Here is a 15,724-nt window from a genome sequence, read left to right as displayed (position 1 = left end):
TTCCTCCTCAGGTGGCTCATTACTAGCGAATAGAAACATTAATGACTTTTGTGTGTTGATCTTGTATCCTGCTACTTTGCTGTACTTTTTATTAGCTCTTGTAGCTTTGGTATGAATTCTTTTTTATTTTCTACATACAGAATCATATCATCTACAAACTGTGAAGATTTTACTTCTTCCTTTTCTAATTTGGATGACTTTTATTTCTTTTTCTTGCCTAATTGGTTTAGCTAGAACTTCCTGCACAGTGTTGAATCACAGTGGGCATCCTTGTCTTGTTCCAGATCTTACAGTGAAAATTTTCATATGGAGTATGCTGTTAGTTGTGAGCTTTTCATATGTACCCTTTATCATATCGAGGAAGTTACCTTCCATTCCTGTGCTTTGAAGTGCCTTCATTAAGAAAGGATACTGAATTTTTCTGCATCAATTGGGATTATCATGTGTTTTTTCCCCTTTGATTTATTGATGTGGTGTATTACAGTAATTGATTTTCTTGTGTTGAGCCACACTTTAAACCACCCTTTCATACTTGGAATAAATCCCAGTTGGTCCTGGTGTATAATTCTTTTAATGTGCTGCTGGGTTCTATTTATGAGTATTTTGTTGAGGAGTTTTGCATCTATGTTCATTAAAGAGATTGGTCTGTAAATTTTTTCTTCTTGTAGTGTCTTTGGCTGGCTTTGGAATTAGGATGACATTAACTTCATAGAAAAAGTTAGGTAGCTTTCCCTTTCCAATTTTTTTGAAGAGTTTGAGGTGGATTGCACTAATTCTTTCTTGAGTGTTAGATAGAATTCACATGTAAAGCCCTCTGGTCATGTGCTTTTCTTTTTTGGGTGTTTTTTGATGACTAATTCATTCTCTTTACTTGTGATTGGTTTCTTAAGGGCTTCTATTCCTTCTTGAGTCAATGTTGGTTGCTCATGCTTTTCTAAGAAGTTGTCTATTTTGTCTGACTTGTCTAGTCTGTCAGCATATAATTGCTCACAGTATTCTCTCAATATCTCCTTTGTTTGCTGTGGGGTCAGTAGTTATGTCCTTTCTCACATTTCTGCTTTTACTTATTTGTATCCTCTCTCTTTTTTTCTTTGTCAGCCTAGCTAAGGGTCCATTGATTTTCTCAAAGAACCAACTTCTATTTCTGCTGTAACTTTTGTTCTTTCTTTCCTTCTGGTTGCTTTGGGGTTAGTTTGCTGTTCTTTCTGTAGTTCCTCCAGGTGAAAAGTCCTCAATATTTTCTCTTCCTTCTTTTTATATAGGTATTTAGGGCAATGTAGTTCCCTCTCATCACTGCCTTCGCTATATCCCATAAAATTTGATATATAGTATTCTCATTTTTGTTTGCCATGGGAGATTTACTGATTTCTCTTATAATTTTTTCCTGGGCCCACTGATTGTTTAAAATTATGTTGTTTAGCCTCCAAATATTTGTGAGTTGCCCCCCAACTATTATTGATTTCCAGCCTTGTTCCATTATGATCCGATGAGTGTTTGGTATATTTTGAATTTTTTAAAATTTATTGAAACCCTCTTTGTGACCCAACATGTGTCTACCATGGAGAATGATCCATGGGCACTTGAGAGTTATGTGTACCCTACTGTTGTGAAGTGCAGTGTTCGGTAAATGTCTGTTAAGTCTAGTTCATTTGTCATATTATTCAATACCTCTGCTTCCTTATTGAGCCTCCACCTAGATGTTCTATCCATTGACCAGAGTGGTGTATTGAAGTCTCCGACTGTTATTCTAATGGTGTCTACTTCTCCCTTCAGTGTTGTCAGTGTTTGCCTCATGTATTTTGGTGCACTCTGGTTAGGTACATAAATATTTATGGTTGTTATTTCTTTTTGATGAATTTTCCCTTTTGTTAATACATAGTATCCTTCTTTTAATTCTTTTACACTTGAAGTTTAATTGTCTGATAGTATAGCTACCCCCACTCCTTTCCTGGTTGTTGTTGTTTGTGTGAAATATCTTTTTCCAGCCTTTCACTTTCAACATATTTTTGTCCTTTGGTCTAAAGTGAGTCTCTTGCAGACAGCATATAGATAAATACTTTTTAAAAAATCCATTCTGCCAGTCTATGTATTTTGATTAAGGAGTTTAATCCATTAACATTTAATGTTATTATTATAAGGGCATGTGCTGGTTTGAAATGATGTATGTACCCTAGAAAAGCCATTTTTAATCCTCATCCCATTTTGTAAAGGCAGCCGTTTCTTCTAATCCCTATTCAGTCAAGAGTGGTTGTTAAGCTGGATTAGGTAGAGGCATGTCTACACCCATTTGGGTGGGCCTTGATTAGTTTCTGAAGTCCTGTAAAAGAGGAAACATTTTGGAGAATGAAGGAGATATGGAGAGAGCTGAGAATGCTGCAGCACCACGAAGCAGAGTCCATGAGCCAGCGACCTTTGGAGATGAAGAAGAAAAATGCCTCCTGGGGGGCTTCATGAAACTGGAAGCCAGGAGAGAAAGCTAGCAGATGACACCATGTTTGCCATGTGCCCCTCCAGCTGAGAGAGAAGCCCTGACTGTTCGCCATGTGCCTTCTCATGTGAGAGAGAAATCCTGAACTTCATCGGCCTTCTTGAACCAAGGTTTCTTTCCCTGGATGACTTTTATTGGACATTTCTATAAACTTGTTTTAATTGGGACATTTTCTCAGCCTTAGGACTATAAACTAGCAACTTATTAAATCCCCCCTTTTAAAAGCCATTCTGTTTCTGGTATATTGCATTCCAGCAGCTAGCAAACTAGAACAGATTTTGATACCAGAGAGTGAGATGCTGCTGCTGCAGTTTGCAAATACCAAACATGTTGGAACAGCTTTTTAAATGGATAAGGGGAAGATTCTGGAGGAGTTGTGAGGAGCTTGATAGAGAAGGTCCAGAATGTTTTGAAGAGACTCTTGGTAGAAATGTCGACTCTAAAGATACCGCTAATCAGGTTGTAGACAGAAATGAGATGTGTGTCATTACAGACTGGAAGGAAGGCTATCCTTGTTTTAAAATGGCAGATAATCTGGCAAAGTTGACTAGTGGCTTTGGCTGGAAAGCAGATTTTAAAAGCCATGAACTTGGATATTTAACAGAAGAGATCTCCAAATTAAATGTTGAAAGTGTAGCCTGGTTTCTCCTCAAAGCTTATAGTGAAATGCAACAGGAAAGAGATAAGCTGAGAACTGAACTCTTGAGTACAAAGAAACCAGAAGTTGATGTTCTGGAGAATTCTGGGATTCTTGGAAGGGAGACTCCAGAGAATAGTGCCCAACATGAAGATTTTACCAAGTATGGAAATAGTCAGCCTTTTCAGAGAAAGCCAGGATCGGACATGGAGTTATCCAGGAAGGATTTGTGGAAACTCCTTATGTCTGATGGGCGTGATCCAAGACTACTGCATAGAAAGCCAATGAGGGTGCTGTGGAACCTGTATAAACAGAGCCACTGCCGGTCAGTACTGGGGCATTCAGAGAAGGGACACATTGGAGGAAAATAACTTCAGAGGCAAAGCCATGGAGACTGAGGCCTGAAATCAAGAAGCCTCGGGCCAGGAGAGCAGACCCACCCAAGTCCATGGAGAGGGTGAGTTTGCCCTGAAGGCAGAGGATGGGCCTTCCACCTCACTGCAGTGGAGAGTCATGCTGCCTTAGGTCTTAGAGAGGGTGAGGCACATTCCTTGGGGTTTGGAGAGAGCCTGGCTGCCTCCACATGGTGGGGTTGAGAGTGTGCCCTGGAGATGACAGAGAGTCCGGGTGAAGCTCCAATGCTTGGAGAAGGTGGAACTGAGAAAAAGGTGGTGCCCTGGAGATGGCAGAGAGTCTGGGTGAAACTCCAATGCTTGGAGAAGGTGGAGGTGAGAAAAAGGTGGTCTTCCCAATGTCCCCCAAGGCTGCGTTGGGAGAGAGGCAGGAGAGAGGCAGGAGTTGCGTTGGGAGAGAGGTAGAACTTTGGAAAGGGTGGGACTGCCACTTTCAAAAGCCCTGAAGATAAATGACTCTTAGACTTTGAAATCTAATGGACTTTGTCCTGCAGGTTTTCGAGACTGTATGGGTCCGGTGACCTCTGTGTTCCTTCCTCCCTATGGAAATGCATATATGTATTCTATGACTGTTCCTCCTTTGTATGTTGGCAGCAAATAACTTGCTTTGAGTTTTTATTGTTCCAGAGCCAGAGGAGAACTTTGCCTTAGAATAGACTATGCTTGTAATTAACTTTGATAGGAGTTTGTACTGTTTCTGACTTTGTATTTCATTTGTATTGCTACTGAAATGGTTTAAGGATTTCTGATATTGTTATGAAATTAATGTATTTTGTGCATGGGGAAAACATGTCTTTTTTAGGGGCCAGAGGGTGGAATGTGCTGATTTGAAATGATGTATGTACCCTAGAAAAGCCATGTTTTAAATCCTAATCCCATTTTGTAAAGGCAGCTGTTTCTTCTAATCCCTATTCAGTCAAGAGTGGTTATTAAACTGGATTAGGTAGAGACATGTCTCCACCCATTTGAGTGGGTCTTGATTAGTTTCTGAAGTCCTATAAAAGAGGAAACATTTTGGAGAATGAAAGAGATTCAGAGAGAGCAGAGAATACTGCAGCACCCCAAAGCAGAGAGTCCATGAACCAGCGACCTTGGAGATGAAGAAGGAAAATGCCTCCTGGGGAGCTTCATGAAGCCAGAAGCCAGAAGCCAGGAGAATAAGCTAGCAGATGATGCCGTGTTTACTATGTGCCCCTCCAGCTGAGAGAGAAGACTTGACTGTGTTCACTGTGTGCCTTCTCATATGAGAGAGAAACCCTGGACTTCATTGGCCTTCTTGAACCAAGATATCTTTCCCTGGATGAATTTGATTGGACATTTCTACAGACTTGTTTTAACTGGAACATTTTCCCAGCCTTAGAACTGTAAACTAGCAACTTATTAAATCCCCCCTTTTAAAAGCCATTCTGTTTCTGGTATATTGCATGCCAGCAGCTAGCAAACTAGGACAGGGCAGTACTTTCTTCAATGATTTTGTCCATTGGATTTTATGTCATATCTCATTTTTCTCTCCTTTTACCCTTTTAGTTGCCCTTTGTGATAATCTTCATTTCTACACTCTTCATTTCCACAAGGTCTCTTGTCCATGAACTCTCAGTGACTGTTTATCTGTAAATATTTCAATTCTCCCTCAGTTTGGAAGGACAGTTTCACTGTATATAAAATTCTTCATTGACAGTTTTTCTCTTTCAGTATCTTAAATATATCATAACTGTCTTCTCACCTCTATGGTTTCTGCTGAGAAATATGCATTTAGTCTTATCAAGCTTTCCTTGTATGTGATGAATTGCCTTTCTCTTGTTGCTTTCTCTTGCTCCTTTCTTTGTCGTTGGCATTTGACAATCTGATTAGTAAGTGTCTTGGAGTAGGTTTATTCAGGTCTATTCTGTTTGGAGTACACTGTGTTTCATGGACCTGTAATTTTATTTCTTTCATAGGAGTTGGGAAATTTTCAGTGCTTATTTCCTCAATTATTCTTTCTGTCCTTTCATTTCTCTTTTCCTTCTGAGCCACATATAACATGTATATTTGTCCACTTCATGTTCACATTCAATTCCCTGAGACTCTGCTTATATTTTTCCATTCTTTTCCCTGTCTGTTACTTTCTGCATATGAGTTCAGATTTCCTGCCTTCTAGTTCACCAATCCTTTCTTCTGCCTCTTCAAATCTACTGTTGTATATCTCCATTGTTTGTTTGTTTGTTTCTTTTTTTGCCTAGACAGGCACTGGGAATCGAACCCAGACCTCCAGCATGTCAGGCAAGAATTCTGCCTGCTGAGCCACCATGGCCTACCTTCCATTGTTTTTTTTTAATGGTAAAAAGCCTCATATTTAGAATTTTTCAGCTGGACTCACTTTAGATGATCCCAATTTTGTCAACATCCAAAGCATCATAGCCAGGAGCTATTAAAAATATACCTCCTTTTCCCCATCAGGCTTGATCAGGAGCTGGAGTTGGTACTGGCTCTGTGTGCCCACTTTCTTGTACATAGCCCTTTTCCAGTATTCTGTACTTAGCCATCTCCAGAAGTCACTGTTTTTTTTTTTTTTCTTTCCAACAGCCTTGCTGCCTCCTTCTTACCGAGAGTGGGTCTGATACAGAACTCTTGGCTTATTTCTTGTTTATGTTGTAGATTTGTTTGTGCTTGGAGCTGGTATTCAGGAGTCCAATTAAAAAAAATCATACACAATTGAAGTGTGGTTGAGCTTCCCTTCCCTTACTCCTGGTAGGGGAGCCTTCTGTTTCCCACTGGGGAGAGACTCTTAGTCAGCCTTCCATGCCAGTGGGGGAGGGACACCAGCCTCCAAAGCATGGAAATTTGCTTACAGTTCTGTGTTATGATTTATCAGTCTTGACCCTTCCACTTGTTCCTGGCTGGTGTACCATGTGCGTCTTGTCTCCTAAGTCCCCTGTACAACTATTCCAGACAGTTCCTGGCTATTTACTAGCTACCCTAGAAGACAGGCTAAATTCACACCTCCCTACACTGCTATCTTGACCTTCCAAACTTATATATGTATATATTTTTACATGGGCAGGCTCCAGGAATTGAACCTGAGTCTCTGGAACGTCTGTATATTTTTTAAAAACTTTTTTGTGGTTACCCTGGGGTTTATAATGAACAACCTGTATCTATAACCTACTGGTTTAAAAAGATACCAACTTAACTTCACTAGCACACCTATTCTCTGAATCTTCATTTCCTCACACATCTCCAAGTCACTCTCTTCTGTCTTTTCAACAAAATATTATCTGTGAGTGTTTTAAATTCTCCCTCATTTTGAAGGACAATTTTTCCAGATAAAGAATTTTTGACTGGCAGTTTTTCTCTTTCAGTATCTTAAATATAACATGGTTTCTGATGAGAAATCAGAACAGTGTTATTGAGGATCCTTATAGGTGACAAAGTGCTTTTTTCTTGCTGCTTTCAGAATTCTCCTTATTTTTGGCATTTGGCTTTCTGATTGGTATGCATCTTGAAATGGGTCTAATAGGATTTTTTCTATTTGGAGTAGGTTGTGGTTCTTGGACAATTATATCTTTCATAAGATTTGGGACATTTTCAACCAGTATTTCCTTAAATATCCTTTCTGCCCCCTTATCCTTCTCTTCTCCTTTTGGGACACCTATGGTGCTTACACTTGTGTGCTTCATGCAATTATTCAAAACCATAAGACGCAGTTCAATTTTTTCTATTCTGTTCTCAATCTGTCCTTCTAATCATATGATTTTGATTGCCCTGTCTTTTAGTTTGCTGATTCTTTTTTCTTCCTATTCAAATATGCTGTTGTATGCCTCTAGTTTATTTTTAATCTCTGCTATTGTGCTTTTCTTACCTTTAATTTCTGTTTTGTCTGTTTTTATACATCCAAATTCTCTTTTATGCTCACACATTGTCTTCTTAATATCCTTTAGATCTTTATCCATATTTTCCTTCATCTCCTTGAATTAATTTGGAAGTTTTATTTGAATTTCTTTCATCAGTTGTTCCAAATTGTGCACCTCCTCTGAAGTTTTAATTTGTTTCCTTGACTGTGTCATATCTTCCTGTTTCTTAGTATGACTTTGACATTTTTGCTGATGTCTGGGATCTGATTATCTTGATGAGTTAATGCTGAAGCTCAGTTTCTCCCTCTTGTTTTCTTGTTAATTGGCTTTTTCTAAAGGCTCTCCTTGGATGCTTGGTCCACCCTTTTCTAGACCTTTAGAATAGCATGTGTTTAACTGTTCAGATTTTCTCAGCTTTTCTTCATCTGATTTTTGCCTTGGATATATCGTACAATTTTAAAGATTGCAGTACTTGTGCAATTGTTTCACCTCTAGGAGAAAACTTCCTTTCCTCTGTAACTTATATGGGGGTCTTGATCTGTTCTGTTTTAGTGTAGAATTTTCTCCCCAGTCCTATGATTTTTAAAAATTCTCAGGATCTCATTTTTCTTACAGTTTTCAGATTTTGAAACCTCCTGTCTATAGCAGTTCCATTTACCACCCCTGCCCCTTTTTCTGTGAGGCTTTTATTCCTCTGGATTCTTCTCCATAAGGGTATCCCACCCTGGGGAGACAGATGGAATCAACGTAGAAAACATGGGTCACTCTAGAAAAGTTTGTTTTACATTTAAGTGGTACAGCCAACATAAACTGCATTTTATAAGTGTGCTTCTTGTCAATAGTTTTGCCACAATCTGTCTCCCCACCAAACCCGGTGGGGCGGCGGGGAGGGTGCTTTTGTGTGCAGCATGACTTAGTGACTTGTGTTCTGTCATGGGTTCCCATGGACTTGTGTCCCTTTGCATGGGATTCTAACTTGCTGCTCTAAGTGGCTGTACTGTTTCTGTCTACTGTGGGAGGGACACAGACCACACTGTTTCTTTGCAATTCCTAAGCTATGCGAGACTGAGTGAGGGAGAGTGGTACAGACCAGCAAGTCTGGGACGGACATTTCCTACCTGCTCTTGTAAATTATTATTCTTTTTCTTTGATTCAGTGATTGTGGAGTCCTTCTCCAGTCTCCATCATCCTCGATATTTCTAAGCAAGTTGGATTGTCATTTTATTAGCTGATTCTGAGGAAAGGCTTTTCCATGGGATGTCTTATTTTGCCATGCTGATGAACTTGCCATTATTACTATGAATATTCCTTCTTCCCTTTCTCTCTTTCTTCTCCTCCTGGGACTCTCATCGTGCACATATTGGCATACTTGAAGGTGTTCCACAGCCCTCTTGGCCTCTGTTCAGTTTTTTCATTATTTTTTCTTTCTGTTTCTGAGCCTGAATCATTTCATTGTCTTGTCTTTGTGTTTATGGTTTCTTTCCTCTGTCGGCTCCAGTCTGCTGAGGAACCTCTTAGGGATTTTTTCATTTCAGCTATTGTGTTTTTTAGCTTCAGCATTTATGTTTGGTTCTTCTTAAAAATTTCTATCTCTTTATTGAGATCTCATACTGTTCATTTATCATTTTCCTGTTATTCTTTTGTTTTTTTTCTTGAGATTTCCCTTATCTCTTTGGGCATAGATTTTTTAAAAATTTTTTTATTTTTATTATTTTTTTTTACATGGGCAGGCACCGGGAATCGAACCCAGGTCCTCAGGCTTGGCAGGCGAGCATTCTTACCTGCTGAGCCACCGTGGCCCGCCCAGGCATATATTTTAAAAGCTTTTCCTGGTATGTCCAAAGTCTGATTTTTTTGTTAACAGTTTTGATGGGGCATCATTTTCTGTTTCTTTGTCTTGCAATCCTTTGTTGCACAGTGAACATTTTAACATTTTAAAGTGTTGACTCTAAGATTTAGTCCCTGAGATGTCTGTTCCTTATGTTTCTATCCAGTCTAGCGATGAGACAGATTTATTCAGGCAAACTGAATTAAAAAAAAAAAACACATTTCACAATCTTTGCAAATTTGCTTTGCATAGACTGGTATTTTCCTTCAGAGATTAACCCTTCTACAAGAAAATCAGTCTGAGGTGACTGTGAAGTGCAGGGCCCTTTCTGTGTTTTCTGACCCTTTGTCTTGTCCTGGTTTGTTGGTGGTCTTGTTTACAGGAATTGGAATGTCCCTCTTACTCCCTCTAAATAAACTTTATCTCCCCACTCCTTGATGCTCTATTGTATGACATAAAGCCAGTAATTTTTTGCCTTATTTGACATAATTGTTTCTTACACTGCTTTAGCTGTTGCAAGGACATTTCTGGGAGAGTTAGCCAGAGAAGAGTTTCCTGATAGGTTGCCACCTGTTAAATTGTCATTAACATACAGGTATTAAGTATGCTCATAGAGGTTACTCTGCTCCTTCAGAATAGGGCCAGGGACCCACATAAGGAGTGCACGCTGGCTCATCCCATGCTGTTGAAAGGGTAGGAAAAGGGGCTAGGAAGGGGACTACAAATTTCTTCTACCATTTTAAAGCTGCATTTTCTTAATTTGGCACTTGTCAGTTACTATAACCCTTTAATTGTTCTCTAGAGTTTTGAGGGTGATGACTCTACAAGATGGCCTTGCCAGTTTTGCTAGTTGTTCAAAGAGTCTATGGGGGAACAACATCCTGAAATATCTAACACTGCCCTCCTGATCAACCAGAAGCCACTAATCTTTTTAATTTTGTTTTCTTTTAATCTTTTTCTCTTCTTTCATTTTCCTGCATCTCTTTAATTTTTCTGTTTTTCATTTTTTTTCCCTCTCTGTCACTTCTCTTTTTTTCCTCCATCTCCTTTGCCTGCTCCCTGCTTTTAACTGATCACAGTGGGAAATTAAATTATGTGCATATCTGTATTTCCAATTATCCTACTTATTTAATATTTTTTTTCTGTTTTCCATTAGTTGTGATTAAAGCAAGGCAATAGATTATTTTATATTTGTTTCAAAAAAGATAAATAAGTGACTATTAATGTATAAATTATGCCCTGCTCTTGCTTATGCTGCCATGGTCGGGGGCATGCAAAGTAAGAGCAGGGAAGCAGAGGAAGGATTTGATTTGGGGCATGTGACATGGGGTGGGGCAGGATTTCACCTCTGTAATATTTTTTCCTAAGGCTTGCCTGATTTATTTGTAGTAAAGGACTTTAAACCAATCTTCCCATATCAAGTATTCTTTTAACATGATTTTTGTTAATAGGCTGATTTGCTTCTTCTATCAAGTAGTGAGCCACATGGCCTCTGTTATATTGAAACTGCTGAGCTTGATGGGTAAGTTATTAAAATTAGATTAATTAATTCAGTTGATATTAAATTTATTTAAAAGGAATGTCTTTAGAGACATGATTTAAACCTTATTTATTTATTTCATTTTCTTGGGGGAAAATACAAGTCTATATTGCAAAATCCGTAGGTTATTAACTATGCTGATCTTTTTAAAACTGTCTTTTCTCTGAAACTCACTTTCCTTCACAGTCAGGTAAACATATGTAAGTGAATAATTTTACATGGGACTACTTCACTGAAATTCCTTAGACACATTTATACATTTTTTTTTTTAATTTAAAGTAATTTTTTTTAAGTAAATGAGAGTCTAGAGGTCAAGATTCCCTTAGGAAGGACCAATGTTACTGTAGGAGACAACCTTTTGCAACCATATGAAATGAAGACAGAACGAAAGAAGAGAGAAATGGGATATAATGTAGTTTTGATATTGATGTTAATTTAGAATTAAATTATAGATTTTATGTCAATTTGTTTCAAAACATTTGAATGCATTTTAAAGACACTATATATGTCTATTAGATGGATTTTGTCATTTAATCTATATAAACCCCACTGGCCAGATGAGAAAGCCACAGCTTAGAAAGAATTTGCTCAAAACTTCTGAGGAATGAAGCCAGTACACAAACTCTGATAGTCTGACACCAGAGCCCATGTTTTTAACCATTGCTTCCCAGATCATTGCCATATTACACTATTATTGAAATAGAGTTCAAGACTAAAATTAGAGATATAAATGAAGCTGATCTGGTTAGGACTAAGATAAATCAGAATATAGAATAAAAAGCATGATGATGTCAATATTTTAAACATCGACTTATGTGTGAGACCAAAGGAAGATATTTATTTTGTCTAATATTTAAATTTTCTATAGCACACTATTCAATTTAATCTGTCTGGTCATTTTATTTAAACAACCTAATTACAGGGAACCTAGATTAGGGAAGGAGATCTTGTTATTTTGTACAGGTTATTGTAATACCCTGATGTGTTCCAGAATATTTTGGGCAGAAAATAAAAAAGTATTTGCAAAGTCCCTTGAGGGTCTGGTAAAAAAATGTGGAACTATTAAATTTCCCCAGTGGGGAATTCCGATAATCTCACAAGCATTGGAAATGCCCAATTTAATAGGTCAGCCCCTTGATCTTTAGGCGTGCCCTTGTGAAACTTGTTTCTGTAATGGGCACGCCAAGCCTACGTATAATTTTGCCTGAGTCAGAGAACCTCTTTTTTTTTTGCTCAGATGTGGCCTCTCTCTCTAAGCCAAACCCTGCAAACAAACTCAGTACTCTCCCACTTGTGTGGAACATTACTCCCAGGGGTATAAGTCTCCTTGGCATTGTGTGGCATGACTCCCAGGGATGAGCCTCGTCCTGGCATTATGGAATTGACAATACCTTCTTGACCGAAAGGGAGAAGAGAAATGAAACAAAGTTTTAGTGGCTGAGAGATTTCAAATAGAGTTGAGGGGTCATTCTGGAGGTTACTTTTTTGTGAACTTCAGCGAGACATTACAAACTGTCACATTATGCCTAGCCTCAACAGTGTTCCTGAAAACCGTAAGGAATACCCTGGACTCTACTATGACTCTATAAAAAGTTTTTTTTTTTAATATCTCAGGAGAAATATTTTAATCATAATTCTAATGCCAAAATTTAAGCTACATAATACAAAAGATGTCACATATGTAGAAAACCCTAGTTTGTAAATATGTGAACTATTTTAATATCCCTATTACCAATTAGTACAGGTATATAATGTAGTAAATACTGAATAGTATTAGTATTTTCTTTTAATATGTGTTTCTATTATATTGTCTTATGGATTTTATAGAAATTTGGCTTGAGCTGTGGAAGGAATACTATAATGAAGGCATTAAGAGGGAAGTGACTGACCATTTCCAAACAATTGATAGTAGGATCAGAAGTAGCACACTCATCATCCTTTTTGTTTTAGTTTGAGTTATGGGCTTGCACTGAGTGACTCTATAAAAGTTTTACCTATAAGTTTATTTTTACAGAAGCCTAAAGCCTCATATTGTTCCTTTGCCAGATAAGCCCTGAAACCCAGAGGTATCAGTCTCTCCAAGAACATCAACCAGATTCATTCCTCTACCTCAAAATGCCAACACCCCTTTTTAGCATGCAGTTAGAATTGTCACTGCCCAGATGTCCCTGAAGATTGAGAGAATGCTCAAATGAGAGGGAGAAATTGTAACTGAGAAATTAGGATTTAACAAATGATTATGCCTACTGACTTATTATATGGATATTTCTTTTCAGTTTCTAGTGTATTGGAATAGCCAGAAGGAAATACCTGAAATTGTTGAACTGTAATCCAGTAGCCTTGATCTTTGATAATGATTGTATAGCTATATAGCTTTCATCTTGTGACCATGTGATTATAAAAACTTTGTGACTGCCCCCCACCTTTTATCTAGTGTATGAGTAGATGAGTCATAAAATATACATGAGCACACAAAAAATAATAAGTTGGGAATATTGGGGAAAATATCACTAGGTAAACCATGGACAGTAGTTAATGGTACTACTTCAATAATCTCTCATCAATTGTAACAAATGTAATTAATGTTAAAATAATAGCAGAATCACAAAAACAGTGCTATCATCAATTGTAATGCATCTTCCTCACCAATGCAAGTGTTGGTGTTGGGGCGGTATATGGGAATCCTGTATTTTATACATGATTGTTCTGTAAACCCACAGCCTCTCTAATTATAAATTAAGAAGAAAAGAGAGTTCAGCCTGGTGAGACCCACAGGACAACTATGACTTGACCATGAGTGCCACCAGAAAGGGCTTGGAAGTGTTCTGGGCTATTTTTGGTCCTTCCACAATCATGATTATAGACCAAGAGTGCTATAGTAAGTTGTCTATATGAATAGCTCACATGATCAATTTATTTAGTCTTACAAAAACATTTTACAGAATCTCTGCTGAATAAACAAAAAGTCATGAAGGGAAATTTCCAGGTAGCCTTAAAAAAAAAACCCCTTGAGGAGTTTTTGCTTCTGGTAAGATGGAGTATACATGCTTTAACTTATTCTTGTCACTAAGTGTGACAAAAAAACTCTGGACATTTATATATAAAACAGATATAAGATGACTCTGAAAGATGAAGAGAAGAAGGCAGGCTGGCTAGAGAACATGGAACCTGAAGAAAGACTGGTATTGAGTCTCCTGGAATTTCTTTCTGTCTCATATATCCGAGACCTGAAGTGCAAGACACTGCAACCCAGCTATGCCAATGGGTGGATAAAACAAGCCCCAACAAAAGCCTATAATCTCTTGCCAAAGGCCCAGTAAAGAGACAGCCTAGCAAGACAGAAAACTTTTAGACAATACTACTCTACTCCAACCAAACACCACAGAAAAAATTGTGGCACCACCCCTACCCATGACAGAAAGACTGAATGGGAAGCCTCCATTATCATCCTTGTGAGGCTCAACAAGGTGCCCCAACACCCCCGCCGGGTGGTGTCAGAGAAGGACAAGTAGGTGTCTGGGACTTTCATCCCTGTTGGCTGGTAACAAGATCACCACCCTCTGTAGTGTCAATGGAAACCATGTGGGGAGCTTGGACTTATAACCCCACTTAGAAATAATGAGGCACCCGTCCTGCTGGGTGTTAGAGGAAGGCTTGTAGAGAATCAGAAACTTCCCCATTGCCCAGGGCTGATGAGTAGCTACCCCTGCCCTTTGTACCCCTCATCAGTGTCAACAGAGGTCACATTGGACATCTAGACTTCTACTCTATCTGGAAGTAGTGAGGTAGCATTCCTCCATCCACTCCTCAAGCTGTATCATGGAAAGCAAGCCAAAACTGATGTAAATAAAATCCACAGTCTCATAACATAGTAAGAAAACAATCAAGTTTCAAAAAAAATTCACTCGGCATACCATCAAGGAAGATCTCAAATTAAATGAAAAAGATAATCATTAGATGCTAAAATTGAGATGATGGAGATGTCAGAAATAGTTGACAAAGATTTAAAACTAGCTATCATAAAAATACTTCAGCAATTACAACCACGTTTGGAACAAATATAAAAATAGAAAGCTCTAAAAATGAAACAGAATGTTTCAGCAAAGAAATAGAAGATATAAAAAAAGAAAAAAAAAGGAAATAGGCTAAAAAATAGATGAAAACAACCTGAGAGATGTAATAAGAGAGAAAAGATTTATGTCATTGAAGACTCAGGGTAGGAGAAATAGGTAGGGACTGAAAAAGTATAAGAAATTATGGCTGAAAATTTCCCAAATTTGGCAAGAGACAAATCTACAGATTGAAGAAGCTGAGTAAACCCCAAACAAAATGAACCCAAAGGACACATCATAAGCATCCGAAAACTAAAGACAAATAAAAAATCTTGAAAGCTGTGTTAGTTTGAAGCTGTTCTGTACCCCAGAAAAGGCTATGTTCTTTTAATCCATTCCTGTGGGTGCAGACCTATTTCAGGATTATTTCAACTGAGATGTGACCCACCACATTATGTATATGGATGAAACACATATAGTAGCTGAGAAATGAAATTAAGAGAAGAGCCCTGAAAACATAAGAGGGGACCCACAGAAAGTCAGATATGAAGACACCGGAACCAAAAGCTGAAAGCAATGAAGTTGGGAGAGAAGTTCCAACAGATGCTGGCCATGTGCCGTCCCATGTGACAGAGGTGTCCCAAATGCCAGCATCCTGTCTTCACAGTCCAAGTATCATCCCGTTGATGCCTTGAATTGGACATTTTCATGGCCTAGCAACTGAAAATTATAAGTTAATAAATCCCCGTTGTAAAAGCCAACGTATTTCTGGTATATTACATTCCAGCAGCAGTATCAAACCAAAACAAAAGTAGACAGAGAAAATGACACTTTACCAGTAGGGAAAAAACAATCTGAGTTACAGTGTATTTCTCATCAGAAATCATCAGAAACTTTTTGGAAGTGTTATAATACTTTTCAAATGCTTAAAGAAGA

The 15,724-nt window shown here is 38.2% G+C and overlaps 1 protein-coding gene across 8 annotated transcripts in view; it reads left to right on the top strand.

Moving 5' to 3' along the window:
* Window positions 1-15,724, top strand: part of ATP8B4 (ATPase phospholipid transporting 8B4 (putative)) — a 282,452-nt gene that overhangs the window by 128,023 nt on the left and 138,705 nt on the right. For all 8 annotated transcript variants that reach the window (XM_077127848.1, XM_077127847.1, XM_077127846.1 and 5 more), the window contains one exon: window positions 10,648-10,718. In XM_077127848.1, coding sequence (XP_076983963.1) covers window positions 10,648-10,718 — 71 coding nt within the window. The remainder of the gene's footprint in view (window positions 1-10,647; window positions 10,719-15,724) is intronic.

This window comes from Tamandua tetradactyla, chromosome 14 (assembly GCF_023851605.1).
Source record: "Tamandua tetradactyla isolate mTamTet1 chromosome 14, mTamTet1.pri, whole genome shotgun sequence".
NCBI lineage: Eukaryota > Metazoa > Chordata > Mammalia > Pilosa > Myrmecophagidae > Tamandua > Tamandua tetradactyla.
Note: the sequence above shows the minus strand (reverse complement) of the source record. Positions and strands in the feature narration are given on the sequence as shown.